The following is an 18,206-nucleotide window of genomic DNA, read 5'->3' on the forward strand; positions in this document are numbered from 1 at the left end:
AGCCAAGAGGGAATAATAAGAACAGATGACCAAGAATGAAGTACTCGGATTAAGAAGGGTGTAAGACAAAGATACAGTCTTTCGCCCCTACTGTTCAATCTGTACATTGAAGAAGCAGTGATGGAAATAAAAGAAAGGTTCAGGAGTGGAGTTAAAATTGAATGTGAAATTATATCAGTGATAACATACGCTGATGACACAGCTATCCTGAGTGAAAGTGTAGAAGAATTACATGATCTGCTGAATAGAAGCACAGTCTAATGAGTACAGATTACGGATTGAGAGTAAATCAAAGAAAGACGAAAGTAATGAGAAGTTGCAGAAATGAGAACAGTGAGAAACTTAAAATCAGAATTGATGGTCTTGAAGTAGATGAAGTTAAGGAATTCTACAACATATTCTGCAAAATAACCAATGGCAGATGGAGCAAGGAGGACATCAAAAGCAGACAAGCACTAGCAAAAAGGGCATTCCTCACCAAGAGAAGTCTACTACTATCAAACATAGGCCTTAATTTGAGGAAGAAATTTCTGAGAATGTACTTGTGGAGCACACCATTGTATGGTAGTGAAACATGGACTTTGGGAAAACCAGAACAGAAGAGAACTGAAGTATTTGAGATGTGGTGTTACAGATGAATGTTGTAAATTAGGTGGACTGGAAAGGTAACGAATGAGGAGATTCTGAACGAATCGGAGAGAAAAGGAATGTGTGGAAAACATTGTCAAGGAGAAGGGACAGGATGATCAGGCACCTCTTAAGACATCAGGGAATGACTTCCATAGTTCTAGCGGGAACTGTAGAGTGCAAAAACTGTAGAGGAAGGCAGAGATTGGAATACTTGCAGCAAATAATAAATTGAGGATATAGCTTGCAAGTCCTATTCTTAGATGAAGAGGTTAGCACAGGAGAGGAATTCATGTTGGGCCACATCAAACCAGTCAAAATATTGATGACTCAAAAAGTACTTCAGAAACAGGAACTTGTGTGTAGGAATTATAAAAAATGTCGGAAGAGATGATACAATCTGAAGTAAGAATACAGTGTTTCAGTATCTTCATTGAGGCACATCTAAAACAAATACAAATAGGCTATTCATATTTCTGAAGGGAACAATAAAAATGTTAGTGAATCTACAATGGGGAGAATCGCGTAACCAATCTTTTAAGTCAGTTAATATCTTAACCCTCCCCAGTATATATCTGCATGAACTCCTAGACTGTACAGAGTTCAGATATGTCCCTGTTATTTGAGATGCTGAGATGCAGCAAGACATTGAGACAAGGAAATAGAATTGCTTCCATGTGAGGTGTATAATATGTGATGTGTATCATTAAAATTTATTAGCCATAGTATTGTACACTTTTCAATGCTTGTTACACAAGTATGACTTGGTTCTTAGAACATACAATATTTGTGAATCCAATAAGAATTAAAATTTATCTTGCAACACTGTGGCTTTCTTACAGTGTTGTCTTTTTAATTTGGTTTACAATTTTAAAACTACAATGGGACAGTAACTAAAGATATCAAGCCCACATGGGCTGTAACTTAGTGAACAAGAAAAATGAACACTTTGTAACATTTACAGTTTTTGTTTCTGTTAATAAGTTTACAAATGTTCTATTATTCTTTAAGATAATTTTTATTCATTGTTCCATCTCAGTTAAAAAAAGTACATTTCTTTTTCACAAATAATCTAAAGTATTCAATCTCAACAGTGCTAGCAGACTACTGATATTCTAAAACATGTTATGGAAATTTATTATAATTTAAATTATTTTTACAGGACCAGAGGAAGAGGCCTCCCGAAAAACAAATAGATGAAGATGATGAGGAGGAACAGGAACAGAAGTTAAGGGAAGAGTCTGGTCTGGCAAGGTCAGGCAGACTATTTGGGGGCCTCATTAATGACATCAAAAGGAAAGCACCATGGTTAGCATTCAGCTCAGTGCTCATCATATAAAACTGTAATCTTACATGCTCAAATTTTCTGTTGCTAATTTCAACAAATGCATGCGCCCTGACAGGCTTAAAAACGCCCTGACAGACTTAAAAACAGTGCTTAAAAACACCGCTTCACTCCTTTACAAGAATTTTAGGCACAGCAGCCTATGATAGAATGCTGGCTTGTTTTTTGTGCGCAGCTTGATAACTGCTCCTCAGCTGGTTTCTCCTGCAGAGAAAGCCATATATCCTAATTAAATAACAAATCATGTCATGACAGAAAAGATATTTATGACCTTGTGAATACTGTTGATTGTGGGAACCATTAAATAGTATTTCACAAATTAAAATTTTGTGGCACAAATTGGAATCCCTCTTGCATGTATAAAGTCTTATTTTATAACCGAAAGAAGAGTATCAAAGTTATAAAATGCATCATAGAAATAAAACTGTACTCATAATTGGGAGAACATGCAGTCTTAAAGGGTTTGGCACTGGTCCCATTTCTGTTCTTATCCTTCATAAGCAACCTTGTAAAGATTTGAAAGAACTGCTTAAAAAGTGTATGTTTGCTGATAACACATGCATAAAAATCAAACACCCAGACACAGACTGAACAATAACTAAACAGACCTGCACCAGATTTATAGTGAACAGTTTTATCCTTTCCTACAAGTATACATATTGTGAAAAGCTTTTCAACAACTTTTGAATTATTAGACTCATCACCCAATAAATCTAATCAATAATGATATTTGCTGCTAATAATAAAAACTGCTTTCAGTTGAACTGTGATTTGTACAACTGCAATACAAAACACCTAAAAAATTTAGACTGGGCCTTCCTACCTTGTATTCAAACTGATGTTCTATATTCTACACAGCAGAAAAATTTACTTCTAGTCCTAAGACTACAGCAACCTCCTCTCAGACTACAGCAAAAATTTGAGAATCCCTACAAGATTTAAAAGAAAATTAATAACTTAGCTTATTCTACTGCCACCAATGTACATTTTGTGTAAGGATGATGAAGACAAGATAAGAGAAATTAGGACTCATATGGAGGTGTATGGACTGTCGTTTTACCCTCACATCATTTGTGAGTAGAACAGGAAAGAGAATGAGTAATAGTTGTATAAGGTACACCGTCCACCATATGGCAGCTTGCTGAGTGTGTATGTAGATATTGTCATATTAACTCAAGCTAATTATCTGATTGTCTGCATTCAAGAACGGATATTCCTGTTAGTCACACAAAAAGCGCCAATTTTAATTGTGAGGAGGTCATTATTCTGATACAATACAGGCAGTTGCTGTTAGTTGATAAAAATGTGAGGCCACAGCCATTTTGGCTGATTTGTGTTTCCATATTGTTTTGGCTGAGATGTGAACAAAGTGATTGATTGAAAACTTGTACAGTCTCTAAATTTTTGCATGAGTGTCTACACACTTCTTCGGCTCAATCAACTATAGATGAGTGAGTGGTCACTCTCCTCATTTTTGTTTATTGTTTCTATCATATTTTCTCAGTACAATTTCCAGCATAGCCTGACGAATATAGCCAAAAGTGTGCATTAATTATTCCCAAATAACAGCAACTAACTATGAATTAAATTAGAGACTGAACATGAAACCCAAATTAAGTATGTGTTGTAATCTTTATCTCTGTCAGTTCTACTACACTTTGTGGTTCAACAGTAAGTAAACCTCCTTCATAAATTACTCTTAAGTGACTGATGGTTGGTCAAGAAGGACATGCTATAAAATTAAACAATGGGAACTTCATGTTGGAATATCAACAGTATTAGGTAAAGGATAGATTGCTACTCACCACAAAGTTGACCCAATGAATAGCAGAAGGTACAATGAAAAGACTGTCTTTTTGCACTGCCTGTCTGCAGCTCAGAGGGTCATCTTTATGGTTAGTAGCACTCTGTCCTTCTCTTAATATTATAAAATTATGTAGAATGAAGTACTAATGTAAAGTTACCTTGAAATCCCTTTGCCTTATTGGATAAATTTGTCAAATATTGCAATAGTTACGAGTACTGCCATATTATGTGTTGTCTGACTGGTTGCAAATAGATCATATACATGTTTATCTATTTATTCCATTGTTCTCATTTTATTCCAGGTACTGGTCAGATTTTAAAGATGCTCTGGCCATACAATGTGTTGCATCTTGGATTTTCTTATATTTTGCTTGCCTGTCACCCATTATTACATTTGGTGGTCTTTTGGGTCATGCGACAGGAAATAACATGGCAGCGATGGAATCTCTGGTATCTGGTTTTGTTTGTGGAATAGGATATGGATTTTTTTCTGGCCAACCATTGACTATACTTGGATCTACTGGCCCCGTTCTTGTGTTTGAAACAATCATGTATGATTTCTGTATGTAAGTATTTAATTTTTTAGCTTCAACTTCTTAGTAATAATGTAAGAGGTTATACCTTTTTTACAATTCTTTATTTCTTGATCTTTGAAAGTGCTAACACAACTGTGATTGTAGGAGCCAAGGATGGGATTACATGTCATTCCGGTTCTGGATTGGTGCGTGGATTACAATAATTCTTCTACTGCTTGTCGCATTCGATGCCAGTGCATTTGTCTGCTACATTACTAGGTTTACTGAAGAGAACTTTGCGACTCTAATTGCTTTCATCTTCATATATAAGGTAAGTATCTCAATATTAACATGTTAGTCATGTTACATGTAATATAAAAACTATAATTTATCTGTTTTCCCTTCTTGTAGGCAGTGGAAAATGTTCTCAGCATTGGAAAGAAGTTCCCATTGGACAGACACAAAGAGATTCTGAATGAATGTTTCTGTGCAACATCTAATGACACTGACAGTGCACTAGTAGTCAACTGGACCAATTTAGAGCCGGCTGGATGCTTGGTATTTAAATTTCTTAAATTTTGTGATGTGGTTTATATAAGTTGAATAAGAGCAAACACTTTTTAAAACTTGTGAGAGAAAGAGAGAGAGAGAGATTCTGTGTGTACTAGAAAAAAACTGTTATTTATTCTCAAGCTTAATACCAAAAATATTTCCATGTGTACTCGTACAAATTCAGTTTTAAAGGTACACACTGAATCTCAAGTTTATTACAAAAACAAGCTCTCCTTGCAAGTAACTTGAAATGAATACAGACCAGTATGGATATCAAAGTACTTGAAGTGAACCTTCAACCATTACAATAAAATATATTTTATTTTTATTCTGTCAGATATTAGGCCATCCAAAGCCTGTTGCAGTTACATTTGTCCCTTCCATCCTTTTTCTGGTCTTCCAATGCATCTTTTATCTTGCAGAATATATTTCCAAAAATCCAGTTTTAATCTTGACTTCTCCATTCACAACAGATATGCAGTAACCAAGTAATACCCAAAACTGATCCAAGTAATATAAATATGGCTTTATTCTTAAACCTCTGAACAGTAACAGAAATAAGCCTCTCATCGAGCATCATTCAGCATTTTCAAATAACTTCTGGGAATTCAGCCAAGTAACACTTTCAGCGACCACCAATATTTCGGTAGTTGCTGAAAGTGTTACCTGGCTGAATTCCCAGAAGTTATTTGAAAGTTGTATACGCCAGGAGATACTCAGGTCTCACATCATTCAGCATTGCTCAGCACATGTATATGCATGAGTCACTAGCAGAAGGTGCAGCGTCCACTTGCCTCCCACAGGCAGCCTCCAGCAGCCAGCCTGCGCTGATATATTGGTGGCCAATTCAAACACACACCCACATTGACATCACACTCAGCACACTCACATCCACGCGCACTGGTAGCAGGATACAGTACACCTCCCCCTCATGTTAAATGGCTGCCCAGGCTATGAAGGAGAAATCTGCGGCCCAACAAGAGACACATTTATCAGCTCTGGAGCCATGTCAGATAATACCAATGTAGGGGGCGGGTTGATGTGCTGGGCAGGCACTAGATCACAGGGCCAGAATACAGAGGAACACGTGCATGCCCACTGATGGTGGGTCCCCATGTTGCCTGACGACAGCACTGGAGAGGGGGATGCAATCATCATCTCTGCACCATCATCAGCAGGCAGGTCAAGTGCAGAGGAGATGGGGCTGGACCCACCAACGATGATGACTGAGGCAATGACAGCGAGGTGCCTGGTGGAGGCGGTCCAACCAGAACAGCTGGTTGTGGCAATGGGCCCGAGGCCAGAGGCAGTCTGGGGTCCTGCGCCAGGAAGCTAGAAACTCAGGGCGCCACATGTGGAGGGGGCAGCCAGTGGAACAGGGACACCTTTATAGCAGGTGAAGATGGGCTCTAGGTGGACGGAGGTGGAACGGGCTGTGGTGACAGGAGCCACACTCGTGAACCAGTAGCTTTTGGTGTTGAGCTAGTGTGCAACTGACCAAAGTGGCACACCACCAGCCCTTCAACTGCAAGGACATCTCAAAGACAGCATCTACGATAGCAGACAACAATGGCTGGTATCCACTTGGGCTGGCAACAAACCCTTGCACCCTCTTCGGCAATCCTGTTGCATATTGGTTGAACGAACCTGACAGTGGTAGATGCAGCCTAGGCTACAGAATGTGGGGAAGCATGCTTGGTTGCCGGCTGTAAAGCAACTCAGCCAGGCTCCACTCCCCCATGGGCACGAAGTGATAGGTGTTCAGAATATGGAGAAGGGCTTCATCTGGCAAGGAATTCACAACAAACTTTTTCATTTTGGACTTGAACGTATACAGTAGTTGTTCTGACTTGCATTTGATTGAGGATGGAATGGCAGAGCCACAGCATGATGAATGCCATGATGGGAGCGCTGGTGAAGAAGGCATAGAATGTCGCACATGGTTCGGTGGTAATAACTACTCCGGTGAGAGGTCTTCCGTGGGCAACAGCAAAACACCTCCTAAACCAGAGAGGTGATACCATAAGGAAAAATAGTTGTGCCAAGGGTCCAAAACCCAACTGGGCAGTTTATCTGGTCAGCCTTGTTGAACAAACCGAACCACCTGGAGGAGAACCGGGTCGGCAGCAATGGCAGCTGCTATGCATGAGCTCATAATTGGGGAAACCTTCGACCACAGCCTGCATTTCAGTATTGAGGTCCAAGCAAAGCAATCCTTCATGATCAAGGGTGGGATCAGGACCCACAGAAAGGCAGGACAAGGTGTTCGCTGTGGCATATTTAGACATAGGTCACAAAAGGATTTCATAATTGTAGCAAGACAAGAACAGCACCCAGATTGTAGGCAATGTGCTGCCTTGCCAGGTAAGGAAGTGTGAGGGTTAAACAAGGAACAAGGAAACCAAGGGTTTATTGTCAGTAATAAGGTGAAACTTGGAGCAAAAAAAATTCCCAGAGAGCAAAGGCTATGACAGGAACTTATTTTTCCAGCTGAGAGTAACACTAGTAACACTGCTCAGGTGGAGTGAGAGATTTAGAGGTGAAAGCAACAGGTCTTTCAGAGCCATCGGCATTTCAGTGCATTAGAACATACTGAGGCTGTACTGTGAGGCATCAGTTACCAGAACTATGTGCTGGTGCAGAGAGACCGTAGTTAAACAAGAGTCTGAGAGTAGTTTGGATTTCAATATTTGAAAACCGCATTCAAAATCCAGGCTCCAGAAAAAAAGTACATTTTTATGCAACAAGGCATGCCATAGATGGGCCAATGTGGCTGCTCCAGGCAGGAATTTGTGGTAGTAGGCTATCTCGCCTAGGAAGGCCTGTAGCTCCTTCACGAATGAGGGGCAAGACATAGACATAATAGTGGAGATGTCTGGCAAAGGGCAAAACAGAACATGCGAGACCTCAAATCCCAAATAAACAATAGAAGGGTGAAAAAACTGAGATTTTGTGAAGTTACAACGTAACCTTGCAGACTGTAAGGCAGAAAACAAAGTGCACAATTTTTTCAAGTGGTCAGCTGTGGAGAAGCCCAGGACAACAATATTATTCAGATCATTAATGCAACCCTGGACAGGCACAGTCAATTAAACAAGGCCAAGCTGTGAATTTCAAAGAAATATGAGCAGAAAAATTGGTAGCATACTTTCCAAAAAAAGTCCAAAAACTCCTCACACAGTGTTTCCAATTGAGAATACGGTACCTGATCATACCCAAGGTGAGCTGCGTTGATGACAGTAAATCCAAATACCTGGAACATGGCCATCCCAAACAAGTTCCGAACCAAGGCATCTTCCATTCTTTTTGTATTTCCTTCCTGATCCAGCAAAGATTCAGAACTCTAAGGTAGTTTGTTTTAAAACCTACTGAAGAGTATTTTATCAGATCATGATTTACATCATCCCTTCCTATTGCCTTTTTTATTGTATATCTGAGAACATGCTATAGTTCTTTGTATTCATTGTGATCTGGATTTGATTCAAAGATTTCCTCATTTTATATATTTCTTTCATCAGTCCATATTTTTTGTAATACTGAAGACAGTCCTTGTCAGTTTACAAATTTCTCAGTTAACTTTCAGAGAATCAAACATCATGAAAACTAAGTCTTAAAACTGATAAGAAATTCTGGAAAACTACAAGCTTTGTTTAAGACAGAATACTTGTCGGTTGCTAGCCTATTTGAAAGTGTTTGTGGCTTGAACTGCTGCAGAAAATATTTGTGCCAGCTAAAGATGCCCTTTCAGAGCCTGATTGTACCTGTTGACAACACCAAATCTGACACAGACTGTGAACCCACACTGAGAGCCAGCTAACTACAAGAAGCTGAGTAAGGCTAGGCAGAAAGGAAAAGACCTTCCACAAAGATAAAAAATAACAGAAAGATTAACCTTTCCCAAATGTAGATGGAAATGACCAATATAAATAGCATTTGCAACATTTACACACACTCACATCCATAGTTTAGATACCTGTGGTCACAGTTGTAATGCTAAGTGAAATACCAGTAACAGTGAGTGCACACATTGATTTTATATAATTTAAATTGACATGGTCAAATTTGTGAGAATTAGTTGCTAATATGGCTCTTAAATCAATTACATGACACAAGTACTTTGCATATTTTTGGACAAATACTTTTCAAACGATGTATTTCTCTAAATTGCAATTCTTGGGAGCTGTGTTAAAGGCATGTACCTAGCCTTGATGTAAAAAGGAACTTCTATTTTACATTATTATATTGCAACATTTTATGTGTTTTATTCAAACAATAGAAAATTAAATAATGATGTGAAACAAGTCATGCTGATACTCACCATTGACAGGAGGCTCGTAGCAACAGACGGGCATATTTAAAAGTAGGCTGTTGGAAAATATCAGCTTTCAGATAAATCCGTTATCAGCTGTCTCTCTCTCTCTCTCTCTCTCTCTCTCTCTCTCTCTCTCTCTCTCTCTCTCACACGCACACGCACATGCAAATAACAAGAAGTTGTAATTTGGTGTGTGTGTGTGTGTGTGTGTGTGTGTGTGTGTGTGTGTGTGTGTGTGTGTGTGTGTGTGTGTGTGTTTTGTGGATGTATTAACAGCTAATACTTTTCAACAGTCTGCTTTTAAATGCGTCACTCAGTGCCTCCTCTATATGGTGAGCAGCAATTGTAAATGATCAAACCTATTCAAAAAGCCTGCCAAACCAAGGCAGCAGGGGAAATGTTGCAACTGTGTCAGTCTAATCTGGATGATTTCCGGAACTGCATAATCACCATGGATCAGTGCTCAGCTTATAACTATGGGCCCTAAGACAAAGGATCTAATTAAGCAAAAGGAACATGCAGAGTCACCACTGCCAAAAAATGGGAAGACCCAACCAACTACTGGCAAAGTGATCCTGTGATGGGGGCAAATCTTCACAGGAGCTTAAGATCAAAATCTCCTGACAAGGTCACAGGAGACTGTCAAAATGAAGTATAGTGGGAAGCTGTCCAAGGCATTGTTTTTGCTTCAGGACCACTTCTGTTAATGGTTTAAAGAGTAATTTCATCAAATTTCCTTATATACTTTGTTCAGTGAATGTCTAATCTGTAGTTGTAAGATATTTTGTGTGTGTGTGTGTGTGTGTGTGTGTGTGTGTGTGTGTGTGTGTGTGTGTGTGTGTGTGTGTTGGTGCATGGGTGCTCATGCATGCTTTTATAGCTTGAACAGCTCAGTCTTACCATACATTAACTGAATATATTTGGTATTTTGAAAAATACAAATATGCCTTCCCTCTTTGGATTTTCTTTGCAACTAATGCTAAGTCAAGTTTGTGCCAATAATTTGTTGTTTTCTGGTATCCCTTATAAATGCAGGAGAGGAATTTTAGTATAATTTCAATCATTCCAATCATAATTTTATAATGTATTGTGTTAGGCACTGCTCTGATATGAATGTTTCTGTTACAGAATCAAAAATGGAAAAACCAGGATGAAATGTAACAATATAATGAAAAGGATAGTTGCTACTCACCATATAGCAGAGATGTTGAGTCGCAGAAAGGCACAACAAAAAGTCCAACTGCCAGAGGCTGTGGTCGTGTGTGTGTGTGTTTGTGTGTGTGTGTGTGTGTGTGTGTGTGTGTGTTGTCTAATTTTGACAAAGGCCTTGTTGGCTGAAAGCTAATTGTGCGAGTGTCTTTTGTTGTGCCCTTCTGCGACTCAGCACCTCCACTATATGGTGAGTAACAACTATCATTTTCATTATAGTGTTTCTGTTACCATGCATAAGAGCGTATTTGAGTGGGGAAGTGAGTTTTTAACAAAGATGTTAACTTATTTCATCTTATCACTTCTTTCACACTGCTTTATATTTCAAGTAATGTTAAACACAATATCCGAAGCTCTAAATGTAATCATTATCACATCAAAATATGAGGGCATGCTGAAAAGAAAACCATCTGAACTTTTTTGTGAAAACCCATAAAGCTTTTTAACAAAAACAAATGGTATTAATATTTTAAATCTCTATTCTTCATATCTACATATCAGCAGTCCTCTGCCACTAGAGGCATCTGAATTGTGGCATGTAACATGGTGGTGTGTAACATAATTATGTTGATGTTTGAGAAATAGCATGCTGTTTTCAAATTTCGAATTTGAAGAGTTTGTCCACATCTGGTTCACCCTCTTCTTCAGCATGACATTGCAAGACCACACAAGAGTGCTGTGACATTTTTCGTTCACTGTCATCAATTATCCTCCATATAGTCCCAACTTGTCCCCATCTGATTTTCATCTGTTCCCAAATGTAATGAACTGCTTTGAGGACTTCACTTCAGTTGTAATGAAGTGGTACAAGCAGAGGTAAGGTTCTGGTTCCAGCAACAGAGTCAAAAATTCTATAGTTACGGTGTCAGCAAAAGAGTCTCTCTTTGTGAAAAACGTGTACATTGCCGGGATCACTATGTTGAGAAATAAATGTGTAGACATGATGAACAAAGATGTACAAGGTTAATATCATTTGTTTCATTTAAAAATCTTTAAGAGTTTTCACATAAAAAATTTGGAGGCATTACTTTTCAGCATCCGCTCGTATTGAAGTTTTATAGTTGACTTGTGTTCAAACTTAGCAAATCCTTCTTTGTTTCTATTTCCCAGGCAATAAATGGAACACTTAGTGGAGATGGGTGCTACCCACCTCAGCATGTGCCTGATGTTTTCCTGATGTCTATTATTTTATTTTTTGGGACATTCATTTTGTCAGTGCAAATGAAAGATTTTAAGAATGCTCTTTTCTTCCCATCATTCGTAAGTATGTTACTATTTTACTATCTTATTTAAGGCATGGCTTTACAGAGGCATTATTATGCATCATTATAATCTTTTAGTGAGTGGTTAGATTCGTGCATAGTGTTAGCAATTATACATTGCCAAGGGTATAAATGAATTCTGTAGAAGTGGTGCTACAAACTACAGAAAGCTTCTTCCTCCCTGACCAGCACTGGTTAAATGATTGCTTTGGTTTTAAAGTATAGGCCCTATTTCTCATTCAAAACACTTCTATCTCTAAAGCAATGGAAGCACCACAACTCTTTACAGAGTAAGAGGATCAAGCAGTGATTCAGAGTTTCAAAGGACTGGAAAAATATTTTTGTGGTGGTAAAGGCAGAAACTGATCTTTTATTAATAAATAACCATTCTTACAGTTGTATTTAATTGAGGCAAACAAAAGACAATGACTGACAGTGAGTCAGACTCAAGAAGCTCTTACAGTACTAACATCTCAATACTCCGAGTTGTATATGGAATAAACTAGGCATGCTTTGTTGTTATAACTAATTTTATTTTAAGTCATTCTCAACTTGTATCAGGCTGCCTCGTATAAGTATGCCAATGTTACTGCTACAGTTAAGTCGATTTATGAATAATACAAGGCAGGTAAATTTCCATAGCTGTGATCTGCGGGTACTCATGTTGTGACGCACTGCAGCAGTGTAACTAGGTGCCTCATCGACTGAATGTCAGTGGTGAAATGTACAATTAATGTAGTTCCCCCTTTCTCTGTCTTACGTTTAGTATACTGCTTTACAAATTACAGCCCAAATTAAAAACCTGGACCCAACAAATGAAGAGCTGAACACAAACACGTGTTTCAACCACTGATTTTTCACAGGAACAGGATAAATAAAACTTTGATGAAGCTCAAGAACAGTGGAGAGAAAACAATGATATAATGATGCAAACCTGGAGAGAGAGAACTGCATACAGAGTACATGAAATTCATAAATCAGCCTGTACTCAGCTGCTTAAGATATTATTGCTCTCTGAAATAATGCAGAGAGAGAATTGAATGTAATTGGATAGATAAAAATAAAAACTGTAGATTTAGGAAAGGAGGTACAGTTCGTAAAAGTCACACGGAACCCTGGGTCAGGGGAGACTTATCAGATGGGACAAGAAGGAAAGAATGATTGCTGGGGACTTCACCATATGAGATTTGAAAACCTGAGAGCTGAAAGGTGGGAAACAGGGTAATATTCAAGACAGATATTACTGCTTAAACATCGAGCACGAGTTAACAAGAATGAAAAGCTAAGTACATTGTATGCAACAGAGTTTGGAGGGGGGGGGGGGGGGATGGTGAAAAATAAACAGGTCACAAAATGATAGATGTAGAAAACAAATGAAATGAAGAAAGGAGTAGTTACTGTGAGGAAATGAAGAGATAGGAGGAATTAACACCAATTAAGGCCATGTGGCTGGCAAGAACCAAGGACATGTTGTAGCACTAGTTCCCACCTGTGGAGTGCTTAGAAACTGAGGTCATGATTATCAAGTTGTAGAGCATGCTCTGCAACAGGATATTATGTGTTGCCAGTATACACCCCCTGCCTATGCCCATTCAGCCTGACTGACAACTGGGTGGCAGTCATGGCGATGTAAAAGCTCGAATAGTGTTTCCATAACAGCTAGTATATGAAGTGTCATTTCAAGGGGCTCTCCCTCTGGTAGTATATGTTTTGCCAGTTACAGGGCTGTTATAGATGGTGGTAGGAGGGCACAAAGGCCAGGTCTTGCAGCGGGGTTGGTCACAGCGGTAGGAGCCATAGGGTAGGGAGGTGGGTGCAGAATGATCATAGGGTCTGACAAGGATATTGCAGAGAGTGGGAGGGCAACTAAAAGTTATTCTAGTTGTGGTGGGTAAAATCTCAGACTGGATGGATCTCATTTCAGGGCATGATTGTAAGAAGTCATGGCCTTGTCGAAGCCTAGTGCAAAAGCAGATTTCCTGGGCCATCACATCCAATCCTGTCACTGCTGATCCCTTCAAAAAACAACTTCAGAGCACACCACTTATCCTGGCCTTGAATGTATTAATCACCTACTTCGACAAGGCCATGACTTCCTAAAATAATGCCCTTGAAAAGAGATCCATTTTGTCTGAGATTTTGCCCACCTACCTAGAATAGCTTCTAATTGCCCTCCCAATCCCTGCAATATCCTTGTTAGACCCTAATCCTCCTCTGCACCCATCTCCCTACCCTATGGCTCGTACCCCTGCGGTTGTCCCCACTGCAATACTTGCCCTATGCACCCTCCTACCACCACCTATAACAGTCCTGTAACTGGCAAAACATATACTATCAAAGGGAGAGCCATATACCAGCTGTTATGTAAACACTGTTCAGCCTTTTACATTGGGATGACTACCATCAAATTATCAGGTAGGATGAATGGGCATAGGCAGAGGGTGTATACCAGCAACACACACTATCCTGTTGCAGAGAATGACAGTCATGACATCAGTGCCTGTTTCATTACATGTGCCATCTGGATTCTTCTTCCAGACACCAGTTTCTCATATCTCTGCTGGTGGGAACTAATGCTACAACATGTCCTTGGTTCTTGCCACCCACCTGGCCTTAATTTGCATTAATTCCTTCCATCTCAGCATTTCTTCTCAGTAACTACTCCTTTCTTCACTCAATTTTAGTTTTCTACATCTTTCATTTTGTGACCTGTCTATTTTTTGCTGTCCCCCCTCCCACCTCTGTTACATACAGTCCACTTCTCTTTTCACTCTCATTAGCTCATGCACGGTGTTTAAGCAGTAATATCTGCCTCGCATATTACCCTGTCTTCCATCTTTAAGCTCTCAAGTTTTCAGCTCTCATCCGGTGCAGTCACCAACAATCAATCTTTCCTTCTGATCTTGTCTGGTAAGTCTCCCTTTAGCTGGGGTTCTGGGCCACTTTTCAGTATTGTATGCCTTTTCCTAAACCTCTCCAGTCCTTTTCCTTCACCCTTCTTCCTTCCCCTTCAACTCTTCTGCTGGAAGGAGGAGTCACTGTGTCCGATAGCTTGCACAAGTTGTGGTTTTTGTGTGTGTGTGTGTGTGTGTGTGTGTGTGTGTGTGTGTGTGTGTGTGTGTGCAGTCCCCTTCTTGGTGCCCCTGTCCACACAGTACAGGTCAGCCTTTCTTAGGCCTGCCTATCTGCCCTTTTTGTCCAGTACTTGCTGGGTGCCCCCCCCCCCCCCCCCCCATCCTTCTTGAGTAGGCCTCATTGTTCATTGCCCTACAATACACCTTTGTGTACACTATAATTAAATATTACCTGGTAAAATTAAAATCTACTTCACACTTCACGCTCACTTTTTCATACTTCTCTCTTATACCCTAGAGTCCTCCCGTACTCATCCACTTCTACGTTTCCAGTATCTGCTTCATGCCTACATACATTATTCAATATATACTATGCTTACTTAGGTTATAAGAGTCCCACTATCCTACAAGTCATCATAATATTTGTTAGACGGACCTCTCTGGCTTATGTTCTCTTTCCTTATTCACGCTTCCTACTTAGGTATATTCAATGTAAAATTATCATAGTTTTTATATCCTTATGTACCTTTGTGATATAGAATTGTCATTGTTTTTATAGATATATTTCCTTTTTATACATATTAATAAATAGCTACATCATAGGTTTTACAAGTAACTAGGCAATGTATTTCCTATATATACATATTAATAAATATCGACATGATAGTTTTTCCAAGTAACTAGGTGATATAGAACCATCACAATAATCAACCTTAAGTGCATATTTCTCCATGTGCACATTCTTTCCCCCTACAACACTTGACGGTTCTCACATCCTTTTAATCTGTACTTTCATTGTTTGCGTATTCGTGTTATGGTGTGTGTATGTGGAAGTGTGTTTGTTTAGCCTGATTCTTCAGTCTACTTGCATGAAATAAGTTGAAAGTTATTGGAAATTATATAAAATAAGGAGGACTTCAGTGATAGAAGTATATGCATATGGAAAGAGGGAAAGATAGACCAGTACTCAGATGAGAAGTAAGAAAGGAAAAAGTAGAAGTGGTTGCTAAGATTGAAGAAGAGAAAGAAGATAGCCCCAAAGACAGGAAACCCTTCCACTAATACAAACCCTCCCATCCACTTCATGTCTCATAACAGGTATAAAAAGTTCTATAAAAATAGAAAATTATACACTATAATAATATAGTTGTTTAGTCATTCAGTTTATACTATTCTTTTATACACACATAAAATCCTCTATTCAGTTTATGTCGTCTCGACATCACTCAGTTTAAAAAATATCATCATATTATACTTTCCACTAATATAACATTCTATTCGTTTCACTTCAGGTCTAGTGATCATTGTTCACATGTGATTCTCTTAAATTGGTCTCAATCTTGTAGTCATATACGGTTTCCTACATACTAAAATTACAGGATAGTTTAAGAAATCAAGAATAGATTACTGAATAGTTTAAGATTTGAAAGGAATTCGGTGCAGGAAAAATAGTACAGAAGAAACACCGAAAACAACTAGGGATCCGATGATTGTCACTCCACTCCTTAACACAGAACGTTAACGTCCCTGGGAGACTGATGTGACTCCATCCAGATCCCATGGATCATATATTAAGCTCACTTGAGCAAGTGCAAACCAGTACTTCTCGTTAAATTTTGTGTGAAAGTCTCCCAACAGTAAAACAATCACACAACATCAAGTAAAGTTATTCTGTTTTCTATTCTATCCTAGATAAGTTTGAATTCTTTCCATAAATTATCTATGCCTCTCTTAGTATCATGAAGTTCTGAAGCTAAATTTGAAGAAACGTTGTCGGAGGTCACTCTTGTAGCAACTTTTCTGTCTATCATCTCTTCGACTTGTTCCTCCAGATTACTGATACTTATTATGTCTTAAGTGGCTAGTTTCTCTTTAAAATTCCTTTCCATGGTATCAACTCTAGTGTCGACACCTGCAATTTGCGATTGGACTGTAGAAATTAGTTTGTCCTACTTTACAACATTTTCCCTTAAAGTGTGTAACCTTTGTTTTACAGCATCAAATGTAACATTACATACACTTTGAAATGATCATAGTTTTTCGCTCAGTTCAGACTCTACACCGTTACATTTATCTTCATCATCAAATTCTAGTTTCTTTGCCAAATCCTGAAATTGGTTACTCTGTTTCTGACTAAAGTCAGTGAACAGCTGATTGACGTGACTACTTAAAAAGCTACTTAATTCACCTTTCAAATCTATATTAAAATTTTCCACTGTAGTGGTTAAAATATCAAATTCGGTCTTCAAATTTCCCATACGTTCATGCAATTGGCTAAATTCCTTATTTTGTTCATCTACTTTTGCACTTAACAATCCTAAAGTCCTATTCTCAACGTCCAATTGATTATTTACTTGAATATTCACTGTGTCTATTTCTCTACTTAAATTAGCACTCTGTGCATCTAACTTTTCACTTAAAGTTACACTTTGTGCTTCTAGTTTTTCACTTAAATTCACACTGCATTCATCTCTCAAGGAAGCATTTTGAGCATTTAAATTTTTACTTAGAGTAGTAATTTGAGCATTTGACTCTGTTCTTACTGAGTCTAACTTTAGACTTTGTTCTTTGATTAAATTTGCTACTTCAGCCCAGTCTGGCGTTTCCTTATTCACTGTCATAGCCATGGCTGGTTCTGCTAGTTGCTGTTCTTGATGCTTTATTGATTTTAGACCTAGTAATCATCTAAAAGAAAATTCACCACAGAGTACAATAACTACACTAACAGTTTAACATTCAACAGTTCCTTCTACTTTACCAAACAGTTATTGTTTTTTGCTCACCCCCGTGGAGTAAAAGCTGTGTTGGTTAGTAGATATGTAATCAACATCGGTGGACAGCACTGGCGTTGGCAGCGTCGAATGTTGGTTTCAGTGTTTTCGTCGGCAAGCAGACGTGGAGTCAGCACCGGTGAGCAGTAGCTGATGCAGTCGGCATCGGTGGCTGGTTGCTGTGTCGGTGTCAGTGCGATGTACATGTGTGAAAACTGCTTACTGTCCACACCCAATCTTCTTAGTTGAAAAGTTGAGGTCTTCTCTCTGGTTTTTTTTCTGCTGCTACTTTCTCAAGTCTTTTACTGTGTTGCACTCACAGCTTTCTTCCATTGGTTTATTGGACTAATACAATTACTGGAAATAGTTCTCATATCTTGTTAGGCCCGATTGCTATGGCAGCACCTAATATTTTCTTCCTGTTTCTGTCTTGAAATTCCCTTTTTCTTCAGGTCCTGCACTTGGGTCGCCATGTTCTAAAGTTTTTTGGATGACAAGAGACAATGTGGTATTGAGTTGCAGGCTCACATGTCTCTCAAATCGGTTAACTTGCGTGTTGTGTGTAGCCGATCTTCTTCTCTTTGTAGTCAGCAATGTCGATCTCCCCAAAAGCTCCTCCTCTGAAGACTATGGCTGATTAAAGGAATTTATTAAACTACTTCTCTGTTCTTGAAATAATTTCAGTACTTGTAGAATACTTTTCAGTTCAATCACTTTATATTTTCAACTTTCA

At 38.8% G+C, this 18,206-nt stretch overlaps 1 protein-coding gene across 9 annotated transcripts in view; it reads left to right on the forward strand.

Annotated features, from left to right (window-relative positions):
- LOC124777617 (sodium bicarbonate cotransporter 3) overlaps positions 1-18,206 on the forward strand; it is a 960,712-nt gene that overhangs the window by 791,459 nt on the left and 151,047 nt on the right. For all 9 annotated transcript variants that reach the window (XR_007015757.1, XM_047253082.1, XM_047253080.1 and 6 more), the window contains 5 exons: positions 1,790-1,935; positions 4,081-4,344; positions 4,459-4,624; positions 4,705-4,851; positions 11,477-11,626. Coding sequence is in view for 8 of the 9 variants with exons in the window: in XM_047253082.1 (XP_047109038.1) it covers positions 1,790-1,935; positions 4,081-4,344; positions 4,459-4,624; positions 4,705-4,851; positions 11,477-11,626 (873 nt within the window). In the remaining variant the exon portion in view is untranslated. The remainder of the gene's footprint in view (positions 1-1,789; positions 1,936-4,080; positions 4,345-4,458; positions 4,625-4,704; positions 4,852-11,476; positions 11,627-18,206) is intronic.

This window comes from Schistocerca piceifrons, chromosome 2 (genome assembly GCF_021461385.2).
Source record: "Schistocerca piceifrons isolate TAMUIC-IGC-003096 chromosome 2, iqSchPice1.1, whole genome shotgun sequence".
Classification (NCBI taxonomy): domain Eukaryota; kingdom Metazoa; phylum Arthropoda; class Insecta; order Orthoptera; family Acrididae; genus Schistocerca; species Schistocerca piceifrons.